Source organism: Puma concolor, chromosome A3 (assembly GCF_028749965.1).
Source record: "Puma concolor isolate L17-30 chromosome A3, mPumCon1.1.hap2, whole genome shotgun sequence".
Taxonomy (NCBI): Eukaryota; Metazoa; Chordata; class Mammalia; order Carnivora; family Felidae; genus Puma; species Puma concolor.
This window is the reverse complement of record NC_141669.1, coordinates 19,037,606-19,061,095: the sequence shown is the minus strand read 5'-3', so window position 1 is coordinate 19,061,095 and position 23,490 is coordinate 19,037,606. Positions and strand designations below refer to the sequence as shown.

At 41.5% G+C, this 23,490-nt stretch overlaps 1 protein-coding gene and 1 long non-coding RNA gene across 4 annotated transcripts in view; one reads left to right on the top strand and one right to left on the bottom strand.

Annotated features, from left to right (window-relative positions):
* The first annotated feature begins 310 nt into the window (after positions 1-310).
* LOC147582289 (uncharacterized) lies at positions 311-19,997 on the top strand. Its single transcript, XR_015248933.1, has 2 exons — positions 311-2,626; positions 19,187-19,997. It is a non-coding gene; the product is annotated as an uncharacterized LOC147582289 (long non-coding RNA).
* Positions 19,679-23,490, bottom strand: part of KLHL29 (kelch like family member 29) — a 312,994-nt gene continuing 309,182 nt past the window's right edge. For all 3 annotated transcript variants that reach the window (XM_086700103.1, XM_086700101.1, XM_086700102.1), the window contains one exon: positions 19,679-21,883. In XM_086700103.1, the coding sequence (XP_086556229.1) occupies positions 21,700-21,883 (184 nt within the window). In that variant the 3' untranslated portion in view covers positions 19,679-21,699. The remainder of the gene's footprint in view (positions 21,884-23,490) is intronic.

Here is a 23,490-nt window from a genome sequence, read left to right as displayed (position 1 = left end):
GAGAGCACAAGCAGGGGAGGGGAAGACAGAACACACAGAGTGTGAAGCAGGCTCCAGGCTCCAAGCCATCAGTGCATAGCCCAATGTGAGGCTAGAACCCACAAACATGAGATTGTGACGTGAGCCAAATTTGGACGCTTAACCAACTGAGCCACCCAGGAGTCTCAAGGCCAACACTTTAGTAAGTTATAATAGTTTTGGGAGGTAGAGGTCAAAAAGTTAGTTTGAAAGACTGAGTAGTTTATATATATATATATATATATATATATATATATATATATATATACATATATATGGAAGTACGGTGGAAGATAAAGCAGTGTAAGTAGTCTGGCGTTTTGTTCTGGAGGACCAGCCTAAATACCATGTGACAATCCTTGAATGTTTTTGAACAGCACCATGACATGGAGAAAATCAAGTTTCAGAAATAATTATTTGATAAGAATGTGGAAAATAACTATTTTCTTTCAACAAGATATGTTGACTACCTACCGTTTGCTAAGTATGTGCCAGGCACTGAGGCTACAAAGCTAAGGAAAGCAGTTTCTGCCTTTGGAAGTAACTACTCTGTAGAAAAAGATATATTAAGAGAAAAAAAAATTTTTTTTAATTTAGGTAAGTGCAGTGATAATGATGTAGCTGAGATGCTATTAGATCATAGAGGAAGGGAACTTAACCTACATAGGAATTCTTGAGAAGGTTTTCTGGTGGATGTGATACCTTAACAGCATCTCAGAAAATGAAGGAATGTAGTAACAAATTTGGAAGAGCATTCCAGGCAGAGGGAACAGTATAACAAAGACATAGAAACAGAGGCAAACGTGTTAGGTTCATACCACTATGGGCACATCTAGTTTGCTGTGTTCTAAAGCAAAGAGTAGTGTTTGAAGTTAACAAGGACTTTGTATGCCTTTCTTGTGTTCAAGGTGAGAAATGCTGCAGGCCTGAACGAGGGAATTTGTGGTAAGGATGGTGAGAAAGGGGTAGTTTCTCTTAGAAAATGAAGGGGTAAAATCATTAGAACTAAGTGATTGGATTTGGGGGATGAGGATAAAAGAGGAGCCCCAAATTGCTCTTAGATTTCTGCCTGGTATTCAGGTAGATTAGTAGCACCATTAACTGAGAATGGACAGGAGAGAGTAGCAAATCGTGAGTGAATGCAGCGTTGGACATTTTGACATCCAGGTCCAGCAGACCTTTAGATATACATCTTAATAGCTTAACATATAATATAATATCTATAATGTCTTAAATATATCTGAAGCATGGGAGAGTTCAGAATTAGAGACTTTTGGGGTCAGCTGCCCTGAGTGTCGTTTTAACCACAAGTGTGCATCAAGCCATGTCAGTGGTTCTTTGAAGCAGAATGAAAATGGTACATAGAGGAACAGTAGTGTTTAACCAGTGGTAGAGGAAGTCTTACAAAGCAGACTGATCATAACTTGTCAAAAGCAAGACAGCCACGAGTAGTATCACAGAACTCAAGAGAAGATTTTATGTTCAAAATGAATAATATCAAATGTTCTAGTGGAGGCTAATTAAATATGTACTGAAACCTTGACAGTAGATATGACAATTTGGTGATCTTTTTTGTTCTCAGGAAAAAGGGAAGGAGTCAGGGCATAGCTAGAGAGGTACACAGAACTGATGAAAGGATTGTGATAAAAATGAAGACTGAGCATGTTTATATACTGAAGGTGACAGCAGCTAACGTTTATTGAAGACGTACTGGATTCCAGGCCGTCTTCTAAGGGTTTCATGTATTAACTCATTTATTCCTCACAGTAACCCTATAAAGTAGATCCTCTTTTCCTCATTTTACTAAAGAGGAGAGTTAACCACAGAGAGATTGTCACATGGCTGACAACTGATAAAAGAGCAGAATCAGAATTTGAACCCTGGGGTTCTGACACAATAGGCCAGTTATTTACCAATATCCTATACTGCCTCCATAGAACTGTAGAGATTGTAGACATGGAGAAGAGTGGTAATTAATGGATTAAGATCAGAAAAGACTGGAGGGGATAAAGTCAGGAACATTGGTGAGAGTTTTGGTCTTGAACAGGAGTGAGGATATTTAATTCTTGAAGACCAGAAACTAGGCCTACAAGTGGAGGTGGTAAGTTTGGGGATGGGATGAGACAATTGTCAAGTTTAAGAATTTAATCACATCAAGCTTTTCCCATCAAATACGTAGCTATTTATTAAATTTATACCTTGTTATTATAAAACATAAACACAGATATGGAAAACTGCTGAAAAACAAATGTATAGCTTATCATGAACTATTACAAGATATAACCATCCCCCAGGTAAAAGAAATCATCAGCCAATCCAGAAACTCTCTTTGTGTTCCATTCCAGTTAAAACCCTCTTTATCTCTCGCAGTGTTACCAGTATCTTAACATTTATGGCAATGAGGTTTTTGTTTTTCTTACAGTTTTAGCAGATGTGGGCATTTCTAAACTCCACATTTAAGTTTTTCCTTTTTTACTCTTTTGTCCTTTGAATCTCAACCTACAGATTCCTCCTCAGTCTTTTTTCCTTGTCACGAATTTGATGAAGAAACCAGGTTTCCACCTGTTGAATTTCCCAGAGTCTGGATTTTGCTGATTGAATATCTATGGTGAGGCTAATGTAATTTGTTCTTTGTGTTTCCCATGAACTGGTACTTGGATCTTCAGTTGTGCTGCCTTATATGGTAGCCACTAGCCACAAGTGTCTATTGAGCACTTGAAATGTGGCTAGTCCAAATTGAGAAGTGCTGTAAGTGTAAAATGCACACTTACTTTAAAGATTTATTATAAAAATAATATAAAATATCATTAGTTATTTTATATTGACTGTATACTGAAATGGTATTTTGGATATTTGGGTTCAATTTATTAAAACATAATTTCCATCTAGTTCATTTTACTCTGTGTAATGTGTTTACTAGAAAACTTAAATATGTATATGGCTTATGTTATGTTTCTATTGGGCAGCACTGATCTAGAGGCTTAATCATTAATCAGACTCTGGTTCTACTACTTTTTGCAAGCCTACTTCGTAAGTAAGAGTGTGTTCTTTTGTTAGGCACATAGTGTCTGGTAATTTATTTATTTTTGTGATGTTAGCAGTGATTGATACTAAATGCTTAGATATCTTAATTCATTAAAGTTTGCAAAACGGTGAGTTCCAATGAAATCGCTCCTTACTCATTTGTGATTGTGTTGTCTGTTCTGTAGGTATGATTAATACTTGATTCTTTATCTTTAATAGTTTTAGTTACTTATTTAAAAAAATTTTTTAAGTTTATTTATTTTGAGAGAGAGCATGCATGGGAGGGGCAGAGAGAGAGTTGGGGGGGAGAGAGAGAGAGAGAAAGAGAGAGAGAGAGAGAGAGAGAGAGAGAGAGAGAATGAATCCCAAGCAGTCTCTACACTGTCGTAGTGCGGAGCCTGATGCAAGGCTCGAACCCAAACCTTGAGATCATGACCTGAGCCGAAATCAAGAGTCAGTCTCCCAACCAAATGAGCCACCCAGGTGCCCCTATTAACTAGTTTTAAAAATGAATGATCTTCCTATTCAAAACTGATGAATTAGTTCTCTTTGCATCATTATGAATTCATAGCTTTAAACATATTTGATATAATTTAGTGCATTGTCATTAGTATGCATATTGCTGCTAAAATGTTCCCATCTATGGCCTGTGGGGAGCCTTTTCAAGTTGGTTCCGGAGTCCTTTTGACACAACTCTACTAGTCTTTATTAGCTTTTATGATTTTTTTTTTTTCCTAAAGAAAAAGTGTGCCAGTGTGAGCAGGGGAGGGGGCGGGGGGGGGGGGGAGAGAGGGAGAGAGAGGGAGAGAGAGAGAGAGAGAGAGAGAGAGAGAGAGAGAGAGAGAGAGAGAGAGAGAGAATCTGAAGCAGGCTCGATGTTCAGTGTGGAGCCTGCCATGAGGCTCAATCCCATGATTCTGGGATCATGATAGGAGCCGAAATTAAGAGTTGGATGATTAATTGACTGGGCCTCCCAGGTGCCCCAGTCTTTGTTCACTTTTAAACTCTGCTGTGTCTTGGGGCGCCTGGGTGGCGCAGTCGGTTAAGCGTCCGACTTCAGCCAGGTCACGATCTCGCGGTCCGTGAGTTCGAGCCCCGCGTCAGGCTCTGGGCTGATGGCTCAGAGCCTGGAGCCTGTTTCTGATTCTGTGTCTCCCTCTCTCTCTGCCCCTCCCCATTCATGCTCTGTCTCTCGCTGTCCCAAAAATAAATAAACGTTGAAAAAAAAAAAAAATTTAAACTCTGCTGTGTCTGTAGTGATATCCCTTTTTTTGTATCTGAAATTAACAATTTGTGGCTTCCTTTTTTTTCTTGGTTAGTCTACTTTTATTCATCTTTTAAAAAACTAATGTTTGGTTTCATGGACTTTTTCCTACTTTTTTCATTTTCAGTTTTCTGATTTACATTCCTAAGTTAATTCCTTCCTTCTGTTTGGTTTATGCTTAGTTTCTTAAACAGGAAGTTTAGATTATTGGTTTGAGACATTTTTCTTCTTTAATATGAAGATTTACTGTTAAAAACTTATAAGCAATGTTTTAGCTGCATCCCAAACATTTTGATATGTTGTATTTTTCCTTTTCATTCATTTAAAAATATGTTCTACTTTATCTTAAAACTTCCTCTTTGACTCCTAGATTATTTAAATTTGTATTTAATTTTCAAGTATTTGGGGTTTCCTAGATTTTGTGTTGATTTCTCATTTAATTCTGTTGTCAAAAAACATACTGTGTATGATTTTAATTCTTTTAAGTCTATTTTGATTTGTTTTGTTACCTTGAGTATGATCTATCTTGATTAAGTTAAAAATTTTAGCTGTTCATTTAGTTAGTAAACTCTGCACCCAACGTGGAGCTTGAACTCACAACCCTGAGATCAAGGGTCACATGCTTTACCTACCGAGCCAGGTGGGTGCTCGGTTAATATTTCGTATCAACCTTAAACAAGGTGTGTATTGTGTTGTTGGGTGGAGGGTTCTATAATGTTAGGTCACATTGGTTGCTTGTGTTGTTAAGTCTTCCGTATTCTTGCTGGTGTTCTGTCTACTTCTATCGATTACTAAGGAGTACTGAACTCTCCAACAATAACTGTAGATTTGTCTGTTTCTCCTTTCAGTTGTGTCAGTTTTTGCTTCCTGTATTGATGCTCTTTTGTTAGTTGCATACACATTTGGGATTGTTATGTCTTCTTGGTGAATTGAACTTTTATCATTATGTAATATTCTTCTTTGTCCCTAGTAATTGTCCTTGTTCATAGTCTTCTTTGTTATTAATAGAACTACTTTAGTTGTTTTTTTAATTAGTGTTTGTGTGGTCTGTCCTTTCCCATAACTTTACTTTCTTATGTCCTAGCTTTTCATCTTTCCATTCATAAAACCTCCTTGTTCAGCAAGAAATATGGCTCCCTTTATTCTGAATATGTTTATTTTCTAAATCCTTAATTACATAAAAAGTAGTTAAACCAGAGTTAACCCATACCACTGGGGAAAAAACCCTGCTAAATATTATGTTTATAGTGCTTTTGTCTTTAGTATGAGGGCATATAGTCTAAATACTATGTTCAGAAGTTACTTGGGTTAATCTCTACCTCTACCCCCATTTACCCTGCTTATATTATTTTTTGAAATAAAATATAAATTAGATTCTGGGGCACCTGGGTGGCTCAGTTGGTTAAGCATCTGACTTGATTTCAGCTCAGGTCATGATCTCATGGTCGTGATTCGTGAGATCAAGCCCTGCGTTGGGATCCCCACTGGGCGTGGATCCTACTTAAGATTCTTATTCTCACTTCCCAACCTCCACTCATGAGCGCTCTCTCTCCCTCTCAAAAAAAAAAAGGGTTAGATTCTTTTGTTTTCTTGTTTGCATTCAGTTTTAAGTTCACTCCCATCCTTATTTGTTAGAGTGTGTAAGACATTAACATACTTATAAAAGTCATAACTATTCAAAATAGTTAGATCCAGAAAAGTGTCATTGCCCCCATCCCTTCCGCCACTAATCTCCTTAGTTTCTTTTTTTATCTGTCTGGTGTTTCTTTTGCTAAAATAAAGTTACACATTCTCTTATCCTCTGCCCCCCTTATTCTTACACAAAAGGGAAGTTATTATAGATACTCCTTTGCACATTGCTTTTTTAAAAAAAATTGACTTTGTTTTGTTGCAGTTTTAGGTTTGTAGAAAAGCAGCATAAAGGACAGAGTTCCCTTGTATCTCTTTACCTGCACCCTCTTCACCAGTTTCCCCAATTATTACCATCTTCTACATCACTATGGTATATTTATTATAATTTATGAGCAAATATTGATACATTATTATTAACTAAAATCCATAGTTTACATTAGGGCTGATTCTTTCTATTGTACATTCTCTGGGTTCTGACAAATGTGTGACATATATCCATCATGCAGCATCATTAGGAATCATTTCACTGAGCCCTGCAAGCCTCCTGTCTCCCCCTGATCATCCCTTGCTTCCTTCCCTGGCAACCACTGATCTTTTTTTTTTTTTTTTTTAATTTTTTTTTTTTCAACGTTTATTTATTTTTGGGACAGACAGAGACAGAGCATGAACGGGGGAGGGGCAGAGAGAGAGGGAGACACAGAATCAGAAACAGGCTCCAGGCTCTGAGCCATCAGCCCAGAGCCCGACGCGGGGCTCGAACTCACGGACCGCGAGATCGTGACCTGGCTGAAGTCGGACGCTTAACCGACTGCGCCACCCAGGCGCCCACTGATCTTTTTTTTTTAAACATTGTTTTTTAAGTTTTTATTTAGTTTGAGAGTGAGAGGGAGAGCATGCACATGAGCAGGGAAGGGGCAGAGAGAGAGGGAGAGACCGAATCCCAAGCAGGCTCTGTGTTGTCAGCGCAGTTTGACACAGGGTTCACTCCCACAAACTGTGAGATCATGACCTGAGCTGAAATCAAGAGACCCTTAAACTGACTTGAGCCACCCAGGCACCCCCCCCCCCCCCCCCCCAGTCACTGATCATTTTACTGTCTCCATAGTTTTGCCTTTTCCAGAATGTCATGGAGTGAGAATCACGTAGGATGTAGCCTTTCCAGTTTGGCGCTTTTCACTCAGCAACATGCATTTAAAGTTCCCTGGTGTCTTTTTATGGTATGATAGCTCATTTCTTTTTAACACAATAACATTCCATTGTATGGATGTACTACAGTCTGTTACCCATTTGTCTATTGAAGGACATCTTGGTTGCTTCCAACTTTTGGCAATTTTGAATAAGGCTGCTATAAATATTCATGTGCAGGTTTTTGTGTGTACATAAGTTGGCAACTCATTGGGTAAATACCAAATATCATAATTGCTGGATTATATGGAAAGAGTATGTTTAGTTTTGTAAGAAACAGCCCAACTGTCTTCCTAAACGGCTGTACTATTTTACATTCACACCAGCAACAAATGAGAGTGAGTGCCTGATGTTCCATCTTCTCACCAGAACTTGATATCGTCAGTGTTTTGGATTTTGGCCTAATAGGTGTGTGGTAGTATCTCATTGTTCTAATTTGCAATTCTCTAATGATGTGGTGTTGAGCATCTTTTCACATGCTTATTTGCTGTCTTTATATGGAAGATGTTGGTTTAAATCTTGTGTGTGTAATATATATTTTTTAATGTTTATTTTTGAGAGGAGAGAGAGAGACAGACGGCCTGAATGGGAGAGGGGCAGAGAGAGAGGGAGACACAGAATCTGAAGCAGGCTTGGGACTCTGAGCTGTCAGCACAGAGCTCAGTGTTGGGTTTGAACTCATGAACTATGAGATCATGACCTGAGCTGAGGTTGGACGCTTAACCAACTGCCACCCAGCTGCACCTTAAGATTTTATTTTATTTATTTATTTTTAAAATTTTTAAATGTTTTATTTATTTTTGGGAGAGGCAGAGACAGAGTGAGAGCAGGAGAGGGGCAGAGAGAAACAAAGGAGGCTCCAGGCTCTGAAATGTCAGCCCAGAGCCTGGTGTGGGACTTGAACCCACGAACCGTGAGATCATGGCCTGAGCCGAAGTCACACCCTTCACCAGCTGAACCACCCAGGCATCCCTAAGTTTTATTTTTAAGTAGTCTCTGTACCGAACATGGAGCTTAAACTCACAACCCTGAGATTGAGAGTTGCATGTTCTACTGACTGAGCCAGCCAGGCGCCCCTGTATTGTTGAGTTTTAAGAGTTCTTTGTATAATTTGAATCATAGTCCTTTATCAGAGGTGTATTTTGCACATATTTCCTCCCAGTCTGTGGCTTATCTTTTCTATTCTCTTAACTGTGTCTCTGTCACTTTTGTTTTTCATTTTTTTTTTTTTTTGAGAGAGTGCAAGAACAAGTGGGGGAAGAGCAGAGAGAGAGAGAGAGAGAGAGAGAGAGAGAGAGAGAGAGGCCGAGGATCCGAAGCAGGCACTGTGCTGACAGCAGAGAGCCCCATGTGGGGTTCGAACTCATGAACCCCGAGATCATGACTTGAACTGGTCAGACACTTAACTGACTGACTCACCCAGGGGTGCCCCAGCTATCATTTTACTTTTAAATTTCTGTACATTATTATGTATACTTTTAATTTCTGTATACTTTTATATTTCAAGTAGGTTTCTTTTAGAAACCTGGGTCTTTCTAGTTTTTTTTTTTCCATCTCCTAATCTCTGTTTTTAAATTGGGGTATTTAGATATTTACATTTAACGTAATTTTTTAAGTTTATTTATTTTTTAAATGTTTTTTTAATATTTATTTATATTTTGAGAGACAGAGACAGAGACAGAACATGAGCTGGGGAGGGGACAGAGAGGGGGGAGTCACACATTCTGAAGCAGGCTCCAGGCTCCGAGCTGTCAGCACAGAGCCTGATGCGGGGCTTGAGCTCATGAACCATGAGATCATGACCTGAGCTGAAGTCGGCCGCCCAACCGACTGAGCCACCCAGGCACCCCATTAAGTTTATTTTTGAGACAGAGTGTGTGTGAGCAGGGGAGGAGCAGAGAGAAAGGGAGAGAGAGAATCTTAAGCAGGCTCTGTGCTATCAGCACAGAGCCTGACTTGGGGCTCAAACTCATGCACTATGAGATCATGACCTAAGCCAAAATCTAGAGTCAGATGTTTGACCAACTGAGCCATCCAGGCACCCCCATTTAATGTAATTTTTAAAAATTGTGGTAAAATATACATAATTTACCATCTTAACCATTTTTAGGTATACAACTAGTGGTATTCAGTACATTCACATTATTGTGCAACCATTAATCACTGCCATTCATCTCCAGAACCTTTTTTATCTTGGAAAACGTATACTTCATATAAGTAGAATCAGACGGGGCGCCTGGGTGGCTCAGTAGGTTAAATGTCGGACTTCGCTCAGGTCATGATCTTGCAGTTCATGGGTTTGAGCCCCGCACTGGGCTTTGTGCTGACAGCTCAGAGCCTGTAGCCTCCTTCAGATTTTGTATCTCCCTCTCTCTCTGCTCCTCTCCCCACCCCTCAAAAAAAAAAAATTAACATTAAAAAATTAAAAATAAAAAGTAGAATCAGACTGTGTTTGTCCTTTGTGACTGGTTTATTTCACTCAGCCAGAATTTCCTTTATTTCTGAGGTTGAATACTATTCCATTGTATGTGTATATTGTGTCTTAAAAATACATTAATCGATTGGTGGGCACTTGGGTTGCTTCCACCTTCTGGTTATTGTGAATAATGCGATGAATGTGGGTATACAAATATCTCTTTGAGTCCCTGCTTTCAGTTCTTTTGGGTATATGCCCAGAAGTGGAATTGCTGGGTCATATAGTAATTCTGTTTTTAATTTTTTAAAGAACTGCCATACTGTATTCTGTCATTTTTGCACCATGTGCAACCATGATGCACCATGTAAAAACATTCCCACCAACAATTCAGAGTGGTTCTGATTCCTCCCTATCCTCATCCACGCTTGGTATTTTCTGCATTTTTGATAGCAACCATCCTAATGAGTGTGAGGTGGTTTGGATTTAACTTTTTACCTTTTCTGTTTGTCCCTCTTTTTTACTCTTCTTTTTCTCCTTTTTTTGGAGTCTTTTGGATTATTTAAATATGGTTTGGTATACCATTTTAATATAATCTGTTGATAAGAGGGATTTTGCAGATATGATTAAGGATTATCAGATGGGGCAATTATTCTGAATTATATGAGTGGGCCCAGTGTCATCACAAGGGTACTTATAAGAGGGAGGCAGGACAATCAGAGTCAGGAAAAGGAGATGTGATGACCAAGCAGAAGTTGGAGTGACATTCTCTGAAGATGGAGGAAAGGGCCACAAACCATGGCATAGAGGAAGCCTCTAGAAGCTGGAAGAATCGAGGAAAAAAGATTCTTCCCTAGAGCTCCAGGAAGGAACACAGGTCTCTTGACACCTTGATTTTAGCACATTAAGACCCATTTTTTTACTTCTGGCCTCCAGAACCATAAGATAGTACATTTGTGTTGTCCTAATTCACTAAGTTTACGGTAGTTTTTTACAGCAGCAGTGGGAAAATGATACAGCTCCACATGTGCACCACCCAGGGGCCAGTCTAGGGAGCTCTGGGGGTGGTCCACATCATGGTTTGGATGTGGCCTTTGCTCTGTTGATCTGGGTCATTTCTACGCATGTGCAACTCAGGATTTCATACAGCAATTTAAAGGCCCTCATTCTCCTGCTCCCTCCTCTTTGACATCTTCTCCCACACTCTTGGGTTCCCAAGAGTCCCCTTTCCTGGTGGTCTAGATGGAAAGAGAGAAAAGAAGCTTTAGGGATTTGCCTGTTATCATTGTCATTGGTGCCATGAGGACAATTTATCACTGAGGCTCAGGCTCAGCTGGGTTTAGGTCTGGAGGGTCTAGAGAGAGCGTGTTCCTTCTGAGATCCTGGCTGCCCTAGAGTGTAAGCTGAGAAATACAGAAGATAAAAAGGAAACCTGGAAATTCACCACTGTGCGGGTCATTGTGTGAGTGTTGTGTTTCCTACCCAGTTCACCTGCTTTATGTGGTTTTCAGAATCCTTAGGTAATTGCTTATGTCTTTTGTCCAGGACTTGTGCTTGTCATCAGTGGGGGAGAGAGTGGGGTGTGCTCACTGAATCTTAACCAGAACCAGAAATTCTTTCATTTCTTTGTTAACTTAAAAAAATTTCCTGCCTTTTTCCCCCCTTCTGTTTGTTTTAAGGCATTACCTACTGGGTTTGTTGTTGTTGTTGTTGTTGTTGTTGTCGTCGTCGTTGTTGTTGTTAACTTTTATGTTCTTTCTACTTTAGTATACATTTCTAACGTGATCTTTTTTTCTAATTCTGATCTTTGTATTGTTCCAGTTTTAGTGTGTGTGCTGTTGAAGCAAGCACTCTCATTCTTCCTGAGTTATTTCATATCCTTTGTGAGTTTTTCTAATTCAGGTTTATACTGTTTTTTTTTTTTTTTCATTTTTCTGTTATTGTTTTGTGTCCTTTTGCTTGTTTTGAAATAGGTCATAGTTTTCATGTATTTTTTAGGCATGTCTTTCTGGAGGGCTCTTACTGCCTTTAGGGGGTAGCCTTCTCCTTTTAAAGTTTCTTTTCTTGTAATATATTTATATGAGATTTCCCCTCAATCTGTTTGTTGCTCACTTTTATATGAGATTTCCTTGAACTTTTAGAAGGAAGCCTGAATTTCACAGCGCTAGAGCTCTCTCTTCTGTTATTTTTGTGAAGTGTTTAAAAAAAAATTTTTTTTTTAATCTTTATTTCTGAGAAAGAGAGACAGAGTGTGAGCAGGGGAAGAACAGAGAGAGGGAGACACAGAATCAAGAGCAGGGTCCAGGCTCCAAGCTGTCAGCACGGAACCCACTGCGGGGCTCGAACTCATGAACTATGAGATCATGACCTAAGCCAAAGTCAGACTCTTAACTGACTGAGCCACTCAGGTGCCCCGGTGAAATGTTAAATATAGGGCTGCTTACTCTCTGAAATCTCTTGACTTGGTTCTGTCTCCTACTTTTATCTGGGTCTCTCTTTCTTTGGTCCCTGTGTTGTTCAGTTTAGACTCTGTCCCTAGTAGCTTTGTCTCTATGGGGTGTGGTCCCGAAAGGGGGCTTTGGCATATTGTTTTTGAGGATTCACAAGGCTCACGTGTGCACAGAACCTTGCCCTCACCTGAGGACTGCAAGGCTTCTAGGCTCAGGTGCCCTTAGTTCTGCCCCCAGCTCTCCAGTGAACGCCTGTGGGCGTTCTTAATTCCATTAGATGCCCATGGTTCTCCTCTTCACATATGGACCACCGTCTCACAGATGTTAGTGGTTTGATCCTACCCACTTGGGATTGGGGGTTCCAGAGGTTCCTTGTTACTTAGTTTTATTTTAGATGTTATTCATGAGTCTGTGAATTTTTCATTGTGGTTTCTCTGTTGTCAATGGGCTATTCAGGAAGATTTAAAAAAAACTGTACTGCCTTTGTTACCATCCTCCACCTCAGTTGTTTTTTTGCAAAGGGATGCTCTTCTGCCAAGGAGAGGGATTCTTTTTTTTTTTTTTTTTTTTACTGTTTATTTTTGAGAGAGACAGAGTGTGAGCAGGGCAGATAGAGAGAGAGGGAGACACAGAATCTGAAGCAGGCTCCAGGCTCTGAGCTGTCAGCACAGAGACTGATGCAGGGCGCGAACTCACAGACCACGAGATCATGACCTAAGCTGAAGTTGGACGTTTAACCTACTGAGCCACCCTGTGCCCCAAGAGTGAGGGGTTCTAATTAGGAAACAAGGGGGAAAGTGAAGGTCTGCAGTAGTCACTGGTGGAAATAGGAAGGAGCCTCAGGAACAATGAGAAAAAGGTGTGGGCACCATGTATGAGTCATGGCACCAGCCTATGTAAATGTGGGTTTTTATCTCCTTGTAGTATTACCCCAAATAAAGCCTCAGAGGAGGCTGATAGTTAGATTGGGATTACAGTTAGGATTGTAGTTTTGCCTTGTTGGTCTGATTGAAGGACCAGAATGTTAGGTCCTTGAGATAACTTTTGGAAGAGGCATTCCATTCCTGGGTATGAACTTGGGAGACAATGGAAAGAATCTAGGAACTGAACATCTGTAATGAAACTAAAGAGCAAATATAGAAGGGGAACCATGTGAATGTGCTAGACGGAGAATTTTGTCAGAGCTAGAGTTTAAAATGTCTTAGATAGAACAGATACAGGTTTAAAAAAAGGGTCCAGTGTCAGGTGCAGCTTCAAAAATTTCATCCTTGTAGGTTATCAAACGCTCTGGAATTTCCAGTTTCTCGACAAATGGTAAATCAGTAGGCATTACTCTTTGAGAGCCACATGTAAAACCACAGGCTTAAAAAACTTGTGGAACTATTAATAAAAAACACATGAATAATCTGAATAATGTGTCTGTGGCTATCTACACAGAGCTTAGAGCTTTCCTAACGTTCTCATTATGGCAACAAAGCAAAGTTAATTTTGATGTGAGATAGCATTATTTCTAAACAGTGCATACAGTTACTTTGCTTATAGCATAAAGTTCCTTGGGAAAGTGTTGGAAATTAATTACAAATTTCTATTTTAGCATTTTCATGAGTGCAAAGTAGTTTAACAAGACTTCACAACAGAATATCCCTTTAAAAAGAAATGTGACAATCCACAAGTAACATTGTACTTATTATATTACTGAAATGTATTTGTGGTGGGAAGTCTCAAATTACTTCACATATTTAAAGGAAACCTCAGTAAGCTGTCAGTTCTGTAGTTTACCACGGTTTAATAAGGACATTTCTTTAATAAGATTATGTTTAAAATGGAGTTGGTAGCAAAGAAAGGAGTAATTGCCTATCACACTATAAAAAATCAGTTTCACATCTTTGGAATATTTCTTTACACTAATTTCCACATTGTTTGAACTTAAATGTATATACACAGAATAAAAAAAGCAAAAGATCATCAAAAAATACTTTTTTTCTCCCAGATGCTGAAGTTTTATACTGGAATTAGATGAAAACTTATCTCACTGTTACCACAAATGTTAATCTAAACACAAATATTAAATCATATTTTTGTTTTATTAGTTTTAATGAGAATAGTGGAATTAGAAAATTTCAGTGTTGTTTGAACAAGTGATTTCTCTGTTCCCTGATCTCTGATAGATACAGTCCCCTTGTTGAGAGGATTGTCATGTTGTTCAAAATAAATAAATTAATAAAGTACAAAATGCCTGAGAATCTTTTCCAGGAGTTGTCAGGTCATGCATTTGCAACTATCACTGAATATAGTGGGTTGGGTATTTTAGTTGTGTAGAGTGGTTATAGTGTAACTGTTTATTTTGGTCTTTAAAAAAAAAGTTTTTTTAATTATTTGTGAGAGAGAGCACGAGTTGGGGAGGGGCAGAGAGAGAGGGAGACACAGAATCTGAAGCAGGTTCCAGGCTCTGAGCTGTGGGCACAGAGCCGGATGCAGGGCTTGAACTCACGGACCGTGAGATCATGACTTGGGCTGAAGTTGTCTGCTTAACTAACTGATCCACCCAGGCACCCCTATTTCAGTTTTTTTATATTACAGTATAAGAGATGCTGAAATCTTTTTGGCACTTAGAAAATTGTAGTGAAACATATTTTGCTGTATTCAGAAAAAGGATTTGTTGACTTCAAATTTTTTTTTTTTTAATGTTTATTTATTTTTTTTGGGACAGAGAGAGACAGAGCATGAACAGGGGAGGGGCAGAGAGAGAGGGAGACACAGAATCAGAAACAGGCTCCAGGTTCTGAGCCATCAGCCCAGAGCCTGACGCGGGGCTCGAACTCACAGACCGCGAGATCGTGACCTGGCTGAAGTCGGACGCTTAACCGACTGCGCCACCCAGGCGCCCCTTTTAAATTTTTTTTTTTTTTTTTTTTTTTTTTTTTATTTTTGGGACAGAGAGAGACAGAGCATGAACGGGGGAGGGGCAGAGAGAGAGGGAGACACAGAATCGGAAACAGGCCCCAGGCTCCGAGCCATCAGCCCAGAGCCTGATGCGGGGCTCGAACTCACGAACCGCGAGATCGTGACCTGGCCGAAGTCGGACGCTTAACCGACTGCGCCACCCAGGCGCCCCTTAAATTTTTTTTTTTTAATGTTTATTTATTTTTTTTGGGACAGAGAGAGACAGAGCATGAACAGGGGAGGGGCAGAGAGAGAGGGAGTGGATTTGTTGACTTCAAAGAATACTGATCTGCTAACATACAAAAATTTATCAACTTAAGAAACATTTTGAGAATTCTAAATCAGAATTTGCTTCTGAATCTTTCACAATATTACCTTTACTTGCTCTTGTGCTTCTCTCAAAGATGAGGGTCAGATGTATTGACTCCAGAATCCCATGTGACTATTTGAGCTTATATCATAATTTTCGAAGAGAAGTTTTCTAGGGCATGGGGGGCAATTTGTTGCCACATAAGTTTGGAAAACATTGCCTGTGTATCCATTGTAGTAAAATTGGAATGAATGTTAGTCTGTTTTTGACCCTGAGAAGTACTATAGTAGAAGCCTGTTTAACCTTGTTTTACCTAGCATTTCCCAAATTTATTTAATCTCAAAATCTTGAACAGTATACAAAAGTTTATAGCAGCATAATTCTTAATGGTTAAAATGTGGAAGCAACTCAAACATCTATCAACTAATGAATGGATAAACATTAAAAACAATTTTTTTAAAAGTAACCTCTCTGCCCAATGTAGGACTTGAACTCATGACCCTGAGATCAAGAGTCACATGCTCTACCAACTGAGCTGGCCAGGTGCCCCCAGATGTATCTGTTTTTATGTATATCCACTTAATATACCTGTTCAGTGGAGTATTGGCCATAAAAAGGAATGATCTACACTACAACATACGTGAATCTGGAGAACACTATGCTGAGTGAAAGAAGCCAGAGACAAGAGACCACGTATTGTATGATTCCATCTATATGACGTGTCCATAATAGGCAAATTCCTAAGAACAGAAAGTAGATTAGTGGTAACCATGCACTGGCAGTGGGGACAGTGGAGAGTGACTACTAGTGGATTCAGGTTTCTTTTTGCGATGATGAAAATGTTCTCCAGTTGAGTAGGGGTGATGGTAGCTCAACTCTGCATATACTAAAAGCCACTGGATTGTATACTTTAAAAGGATGAGTTTTACCGTATGCGAATTATATGTCAATAAAGTTGTTATTTAAAAAATAACCGGAAGAAAGAGGCTATAGCAACGACTAAGGCAAGAAGTCATGAGGGCTTAAAAATAAGGCAGTGGCAATGGAGAGGTACTGGAGAGTGGAGGGGTGAAATGTAGAGTCTCAAAGACTGACTTTTACCTGCAGGGATGCAAAGTCCCCAGGCTGAAGCCCTAAGCAGAAAGGCTGATGGATCCCATGGTGCACAGGTTTGCACTAGCAGTGGCCAGTTTCACCAAGAATGAAGGAGTTCTATACACATGGTAAATAAAAATGCTTTAACAAAAGCTGTTGCTTCTTTAGTCATCTATAGACAACAGGGATGGCCAAAACATTACGCAGAATCATAGCCTTGCCTTTATAGTTTTCATAACTCAAAACATTTTCCTTGCTGCCAGTAGAGTTTGAGTAATCTGTCACTACTCATCAGGGTGAAGTGCCCTGTGGGGGAAGGTAAGAGGGTATGGCCCTTGCCTGCTGAGAACATAGTCTTATCGACCTAGTATGATCTACTCAAAGGCTGTCCTCATCTTTCATGAGGAAAGACACTCAAGTGATCTGCCAAATGTTAGAGGATAACAGAGCACGCGGATTATAAATTTGGGAAGGTAAGCACAGGTTCTTGGATGGTCTCATTTTTGCCATCACGTGATAAAGGCAGACTCTTAGAGTCGGCTCCACATTTCAGACCCTTGACCCAGGTGGGAGAACAGTTGAACCTACTTCTTGGATGCCAAGGTCATGATATGCCCTTTGTAGCTGAGGATGGTGCAGCCTAAGTACGAATGCTGTTCCTCCCTTTCCTTTCCTCTCTCAGGCCCTGGGTTGTGGTCAGCAAGAACATTAGGACCCCCTTGAGAGTTTATTGCAGAGTGAAGGCTCACAGGAGTTTCAAATGAGGCAGCAGTGGATGGTCTGATACCTGCTTTCAGGGGGCTCTTTCCTTCCCCCAGAACCATTTCCTGTGTGGACATTCTCGCAAGGTGTAGGGAAATTTGCTTCTCAAGAGGGCCATGTCTAACACAGAGCGGCATGTCTATTGTATTAACAGAATTCCTTTTCTTAATACAGATTTCGGCGATGGCTTGGGGAAAAGGAAGGAGCCTTAGTCTTAGAGTCATAGGAGCTATGTAAGTCCAGGCAGCCTTGACGAGGCCATGTGATGTAGCACAGGCTCTCTGGAGTTTCACTGAGTGGGGTTTGAATGCCAATGTGCCTTAGACCAGAATCTGTTTCACGTCTGGAGCCTGTGGAGCAGGGATAGCCACCTGCAGGATTGTTAGGAGGAATAGATATGATAATGTATGGAGAGTACTTGGGGTGTGGCAGGACTGTTAGTGCATTCAGGTCGCTTTTCTAAGATTATTTCCTCTTGAAGAGTGAAGATGATGCCCTATGATGTTTAGGGTAGTTGAGAGAATAAAATAATGTATGCAGTTATGCTACACAAATATAGTATTGAGATTAGAGAAGCCCTTCATAAGGATCTTGGTAACCCATTCCAGATTTTTAGCACTCATCCATTCATCCTTATGTCGAACTAGAATGTTTCCTTCTTTATTACTATCCTTTTTTTTTCCTTGACCTTCCAAGAATGTGAAGTTCATTTGCTTCATGAAAATCTTCATGCCCTGAAAGATATAATCCCTTCACTCCTAGCCTTTAGGTTTGAAAAAACCAATCTTGATTATTACTGGCAATTTTCTTATCTGTAATTACTGGTTTCTTTATTCTAAACTCTAACTTTTCCATTGCTTATGGTGGCCAAAACAGGAAATAATCGAGAATTTCTCAGACTAAAACATGGGGGAAAGATTACTTTCTGTCCCCGGTTCCCCATTAAAATATCTATATCTGTATCTTTATTATAAAAGTAACATCTCTTTATATACATTTTGGAAAAGAGAGAAGGAAAACAGCCCATAATTGCATCAGTACAACTAATAGTTTCATGACTACACATCTGGCTATTTTTATATACATATTTTATGTATCTTTATAGCTTATATACCTTTGTACATATCTTACATAATCACAGTCATATACAAATATGAATCTTACAGTGTGGTTTATAATGCTGCTTGTCTTTGGTGGCTATCTTGTAGAATTGTAAGGATTCAATGCGCTAAGTGCTTAGCACAGTGTCTGGCATAAAGTTAGTGTCAGTAGGTGGGAGGTAGTTATTGTAGGACATTTCCTGATGGATGCACAGAAGTGGATTTACTGGGTCAGATACTTTTTAGGCTCTTGGTACATGCCACCTGCCACATTGCTTTCTAGAAGCCATTTCAGTTCATAGAACCCTTGGCACTAGTGAGTTTCACTGCTCCTTATCAGCATTTAGAGCTCTCCCAGCACCTCTCCCCCTTTTATTTTTAGATTAGGGAAGCTAATTTAGTAGGTGAAAATGGTACCTCATTGTCTAAGTTTCATTCTTTGATAACTACCAACCTGTCTTATATTTACTAGCAATGTTTCCTCTTGTAAGGTCGATGATCTGTTAAACAATTGGAATCACTTAATGTTTTCTTATTGAATTATGTAGGCTCGTCAGTAAAGATATTAATCCCTTGTCATATGGATTGCAAATATTTTTCCCGACTGTTTCCTTATTTTGGCTATGATTTTTTTAAATTTGCGCACGCGCGCACACACACACACACACACACACACAATGCGGTCCATCTCTTCTGTGCCTGAGTCTTGCCAGGTCTGATAGTAGTATCTTGAGTTCAACAGGGGAGACTCCTCCCATAGTTACATGGGCTTCTAATAACATGTGTCTTTTTTTTTTTCTTTTACACATATCTTTTATGGTAAGAGTAAACAGACTCTTCATAGGCCCAGAGAACACGTTTTCCTTGATATAGGGAACTTAAGTAGAGAAGGAAGGAGCTCACTAGACTATCGCTTGGTTTTTATAACAGGTTATAATTTCAGCTCTTCGTGACTGGAATCTTCTACACATTTTCCGTCTTTTCCTCTAGGACTGGTGTTTCTGAAGATACCACTGCAGATACCTATTTGGCAAGTGTGTGTTCTACCAATATGGGCCCTACCCGAGTTCCCTGAAGAACTCCCACTACCACCTACCCTCATCCACCTTCTTCACATGTTTTCTCGCAAGAAGATGCCAGGTCTTCGTGAGATCTGGGGGTTAAGGGCATGGGGCTCTTTGCCTGGATGAAATGCTGGTGAATCTACCTTCTCCTACTACTCTGTTCAACTTCCTTCCCTGCAAGAGAGTGAGCAGTCATCCCTTGCCCCCGGGGAAGCCTCGTGTGGATATCCTTAGTAGAGCAGAGTCGGTCTGCGGGTTCCCTTGCCAAGGAGTCCTGTCCTTTCTAATCATCAAGACCTGTACTAAAGGCTCCGAGAGAGCCCAGACAGCGGATGTGTGAGAGCAGGAGCAGGCCTGCATGGACTTCCTCATCACTGTGGCCATCAATGCACACAAAGGCATTCCACTGGCTTCTGAGTCTAGATCTATAAATATATTTATTATAATATAACAAGAACTTAACAATAAACATATACTATGTACAATACCATTACAGAGAACCCTGTTTTGTATCATTCACAGAAATAGCCAGTGTTGCTCCAGTGTGATAGATGAGGAGAGAAGCGGAATTTCAATGTCGTCTGTGTTGAGTCTCGCTGACCACTAACGCCTCCTTTGGAGGCAGACGCACGCCAACGCTAACATCGGCCCTGCCCCAGGCAGTTAGAGATTTGTGCTCCGGTCCTTGGGTTCACACTTGCACCCTGTTTGACATAAATACTTTAAATGACATACAACGTATGTAGTTTTGTGCTTATTACTTTTTAAAAGAATAAATAATAGTAAAAACTGCATAAACGAAGCTCGGTATCTTGTCCAAGTGGGAGCCACACTTGTAGTGCTAGAAGTTGATGCCCGACATTAGAACTGGAATTTTGTGTCATCAAATACCGAAAGATGGAAAGCACATCCTGTCCTGTCCTTTTCTCCTTAGAAATGGTTTTTATTATGAAATGGCGGCAAGTTGACTTCCCAGATATAAAAATGGCGAATGCGTATTTGGTACCAACTTCAACTAAACAAGCGCAGTGGTGGCGGCTTTCTTCTTGCCCTGGAATGGAAACTGGTCACCGCGTGAGGTTTGAGGGTCTGAGGACTGGCAGGAAGGCCTTTCTCTCATGAGCCACGGTGTGACCTCCCTCCTGGCTCCCCTTTCTCTGGTTAAAATGCTACAGGAGGAGTGATTCTGCTCATGCCCCTCAGGTCGTGGCTGTCATGGCTCGTCTACGAAGGCTGTCCCTATCCTGAGAGCTCTTGTGGCAGGTGCCTTAATATATAGCTATAAATATCAAAAATAGTCTCCTGTGCTTTGTAGACATTTATTCTCCCTCCCTCCCTTCCTCCCTTCCTACCCGGCCTGGGTCCTCAGCTTGACCTCATGGAGGGAGCTGGACTGGTGTCGTGAGCCAGAACTGGTTTCCTTCTAGAACAGAATCTTCTTTGACAATGCCTCCATGAGGCACAGCTCTTAATGGGGCTGTCTGGGAGTTACATTTTTTAAAAAATAAAATGGGGGTATTCACCCCCACCCAGGAGAGATCCTCTATTCTGCACGTAGAAAAAATTAGAGCAAATGCCCCACTCTGGCACTACCTGCGAAGAGCTTTGGGAATTCCTGCATTATCCCTCTCATGGCCTCCTCCTTCTCTCAGTACTTAAAAATAGCCTTTTTGTTTATCAAGAAAATGCCTTGGAAATCTAAATAATTCATATCGGACAAGAGAAAGCTAGCACGGTCACCTGTCCTCCAGCAAAAACAAGGTAGAGAAACCCGTGAAGGACAAAGGTTCTCCCAGCTGTCCCTAGGCTGCTCCCTGTGCTGTGGCTCCAGCCACATCTGGCTCTGCACGGGCGGCTGGACTCGTCCTCAGCCCAGCAGGGACCAGCAGGGACCTCCCAGGCCTTGTGCAGCACAGTATTGTCGCTTCTCTTCTCTCGGCCACTGAAAAGTGTAGATTGGTTAAAAACAAAAGTAGGAATCAAAGTGATAAGGACACTTTGATCTTATTCCAAGAGAGCCTGACACCTAATATTGTCATAGGATAACTGATCTATGGTTGTGTAGGGATCAAGCTTGCTCTGCAGGAAGGAAAAATCAGCTTCTCTCTCCCAGTTGAAAAAATATGTGAAACTCTATTGCACCGGGCAGAGTGAGCGCCTCCGTTCAGAGCAAGTGCCTTTGCAGGAGCCCCCCACCAGCCCTCGGCCCAGCTCCTCGGATGGTTGTGGTTCCTGCTGCTCGGAGCGCTATGCCCCCGTTTCCCCCAAAGGCGAGGATGATTTTCTACATTCAATGTAGAGAGTATTCAAAATGTTTAGCGCAGTGATTTCTTCGATTGTGTCTATCGGCCTCTTATTGGTGTTGCTGAACATTGATCACTGTGAGTAGCATCTGCCTCACCCGACTTGTCCAGGCTCGACGTGGGCTTTCTGCCGATGTCAGCCGCTTTGAATATATTTCTTTATCACAACGCAGCCGTGTCTGAACACAGGGCAGGGCATGTGGGGGAGTAGGGTCCACGTGTTGGTCGCGGGCTCATAGGCTTCCATGTTGCCCAGGGCAGGCCCCTCACTGCTAACAATGCCGCCAGTTGCATAAATCTTGCCATCAAGCACCACGGCGCTGTTGGGGAAAGGGGGGGGGGGGGCGGGGGGCGGAGAATTAGCCATTCAGCTTCCACCTTGGACCTGGAGATGTATTCTTAATACCCTGTCCTGGTGCAAGCTGCCTCTCCCACCTTGTGCAAGACTCTCTGCCCTGTGACCCAAGCTGGTATAAGAAAAACACCTTTCCTGTAGGGCCCGTCTACAGGATGGGTAGCGTGCTCACACGACCCTCTGTGTTGTGGGTGACACGTACGCTGGGCATCCCAGGACCTGCCAGACGGTCTAAAGACAGCTAGGAGAACAGCCATGATTGTGTACGGCCCTCGAATCAGTTCACCGAGTGTCTGCTGAGCAGCTTGTCTTGTCCACACAGAGACTTCGTACTGCTCAAATCGGGACGAGAACATGCGTCTGCATGATAGCAGACAGGATAATTAGGAGCTAAGCCATAGCTGAACATTGACTACTTGACTGAGAAATTCGCCCTTGCCAAGGCGCTCATAGCCAGAGCTTCCTGCTATGATTGCCTAACGCGAGTGACCCGATGCTGCTGCCCACCCATGACCGCAAGGGCCGGTGCACCCTCTGTAGGGTTGTTACCGTGGCAGCCTGGGCCAGCTTCCTGTAAGAGGCTATGCTGCCTTGGTGCTGTTGCCTCAGTCAGCTGTTCCCATTGTGAGAACACCGCATCCTGTTCCTGTCTGCACGTACTACTGTCTTACTGTGTGGTTCAGCCACCCTGTCACATGTACAGCTGTGTCTGCGTCCCCAGCCCTGCTTTCTCCCTCCTTTCCGCTGCTGGCCATGTGTTCTTGACTGTTCCCTGAAGCTGAACAGATACCCTTTCAAAGTCTCCACCTCTTTCTGAAGTTCTGAGCCTGGGACAGAACATGTCAGTCCAGACATCTTACCTGAAGTTTCCAGCCTTACCCCCTGTGGTTCCTTGCCACCTGGGCCCCTCACATTTCTCCCCTTTGTGGCCCATCTTTACCCTGCTTCTCTTGCAAGACCCAGGTTTAGCTCCTCACAGGCATTAAGTCTTTCTGGGCCCACTTTTGGTCTCAGATGAGGCACAGGCATCCTCCCCATAAGCCGTGCTCAAACTCCAGTTGTCTTTATTTCCGACAGTGTGGTCAGAGTGGCCTTGTGCACTGCCACCATTTGGAGAAAGGCTCGAGAGCTGTCGAATCTCCAAGCTAATAGGAACTTAGCAGTTCTCTCGTCCAACCTCCTGTTTCATAAATAGGAGAACTTCCCTAGAGAGTGGAAGTCACTTGTCCAAGGTCATCTGACACATTAGTTGTCGGTTACAACTTTTCTAGCTTTGCTACACCAGCACTGAGGATTTGGTGATTACCTCTGCATGGGCACAAGATATCTTCGGGAAAGATCTGCTATGGAAATGTTGAAAATGGGGTTTCTGGGACCCCTTTTCATACCTTGTTCCTCTTAGCCCAGGAAAGGATGGGGCTATAAGATTAGGCTCTGCTGTCTCACTGCCCAAGTTAATTAATTTTTCTGGGCCATGGGGCCAGGCAGATTGGGAACCAAGCACACTCTGACGGTGACCCCTCTCTTCCTGTGGGGGCTGGGCCGTGTGGGTTTCTGCCCAGTCAGCTGTGC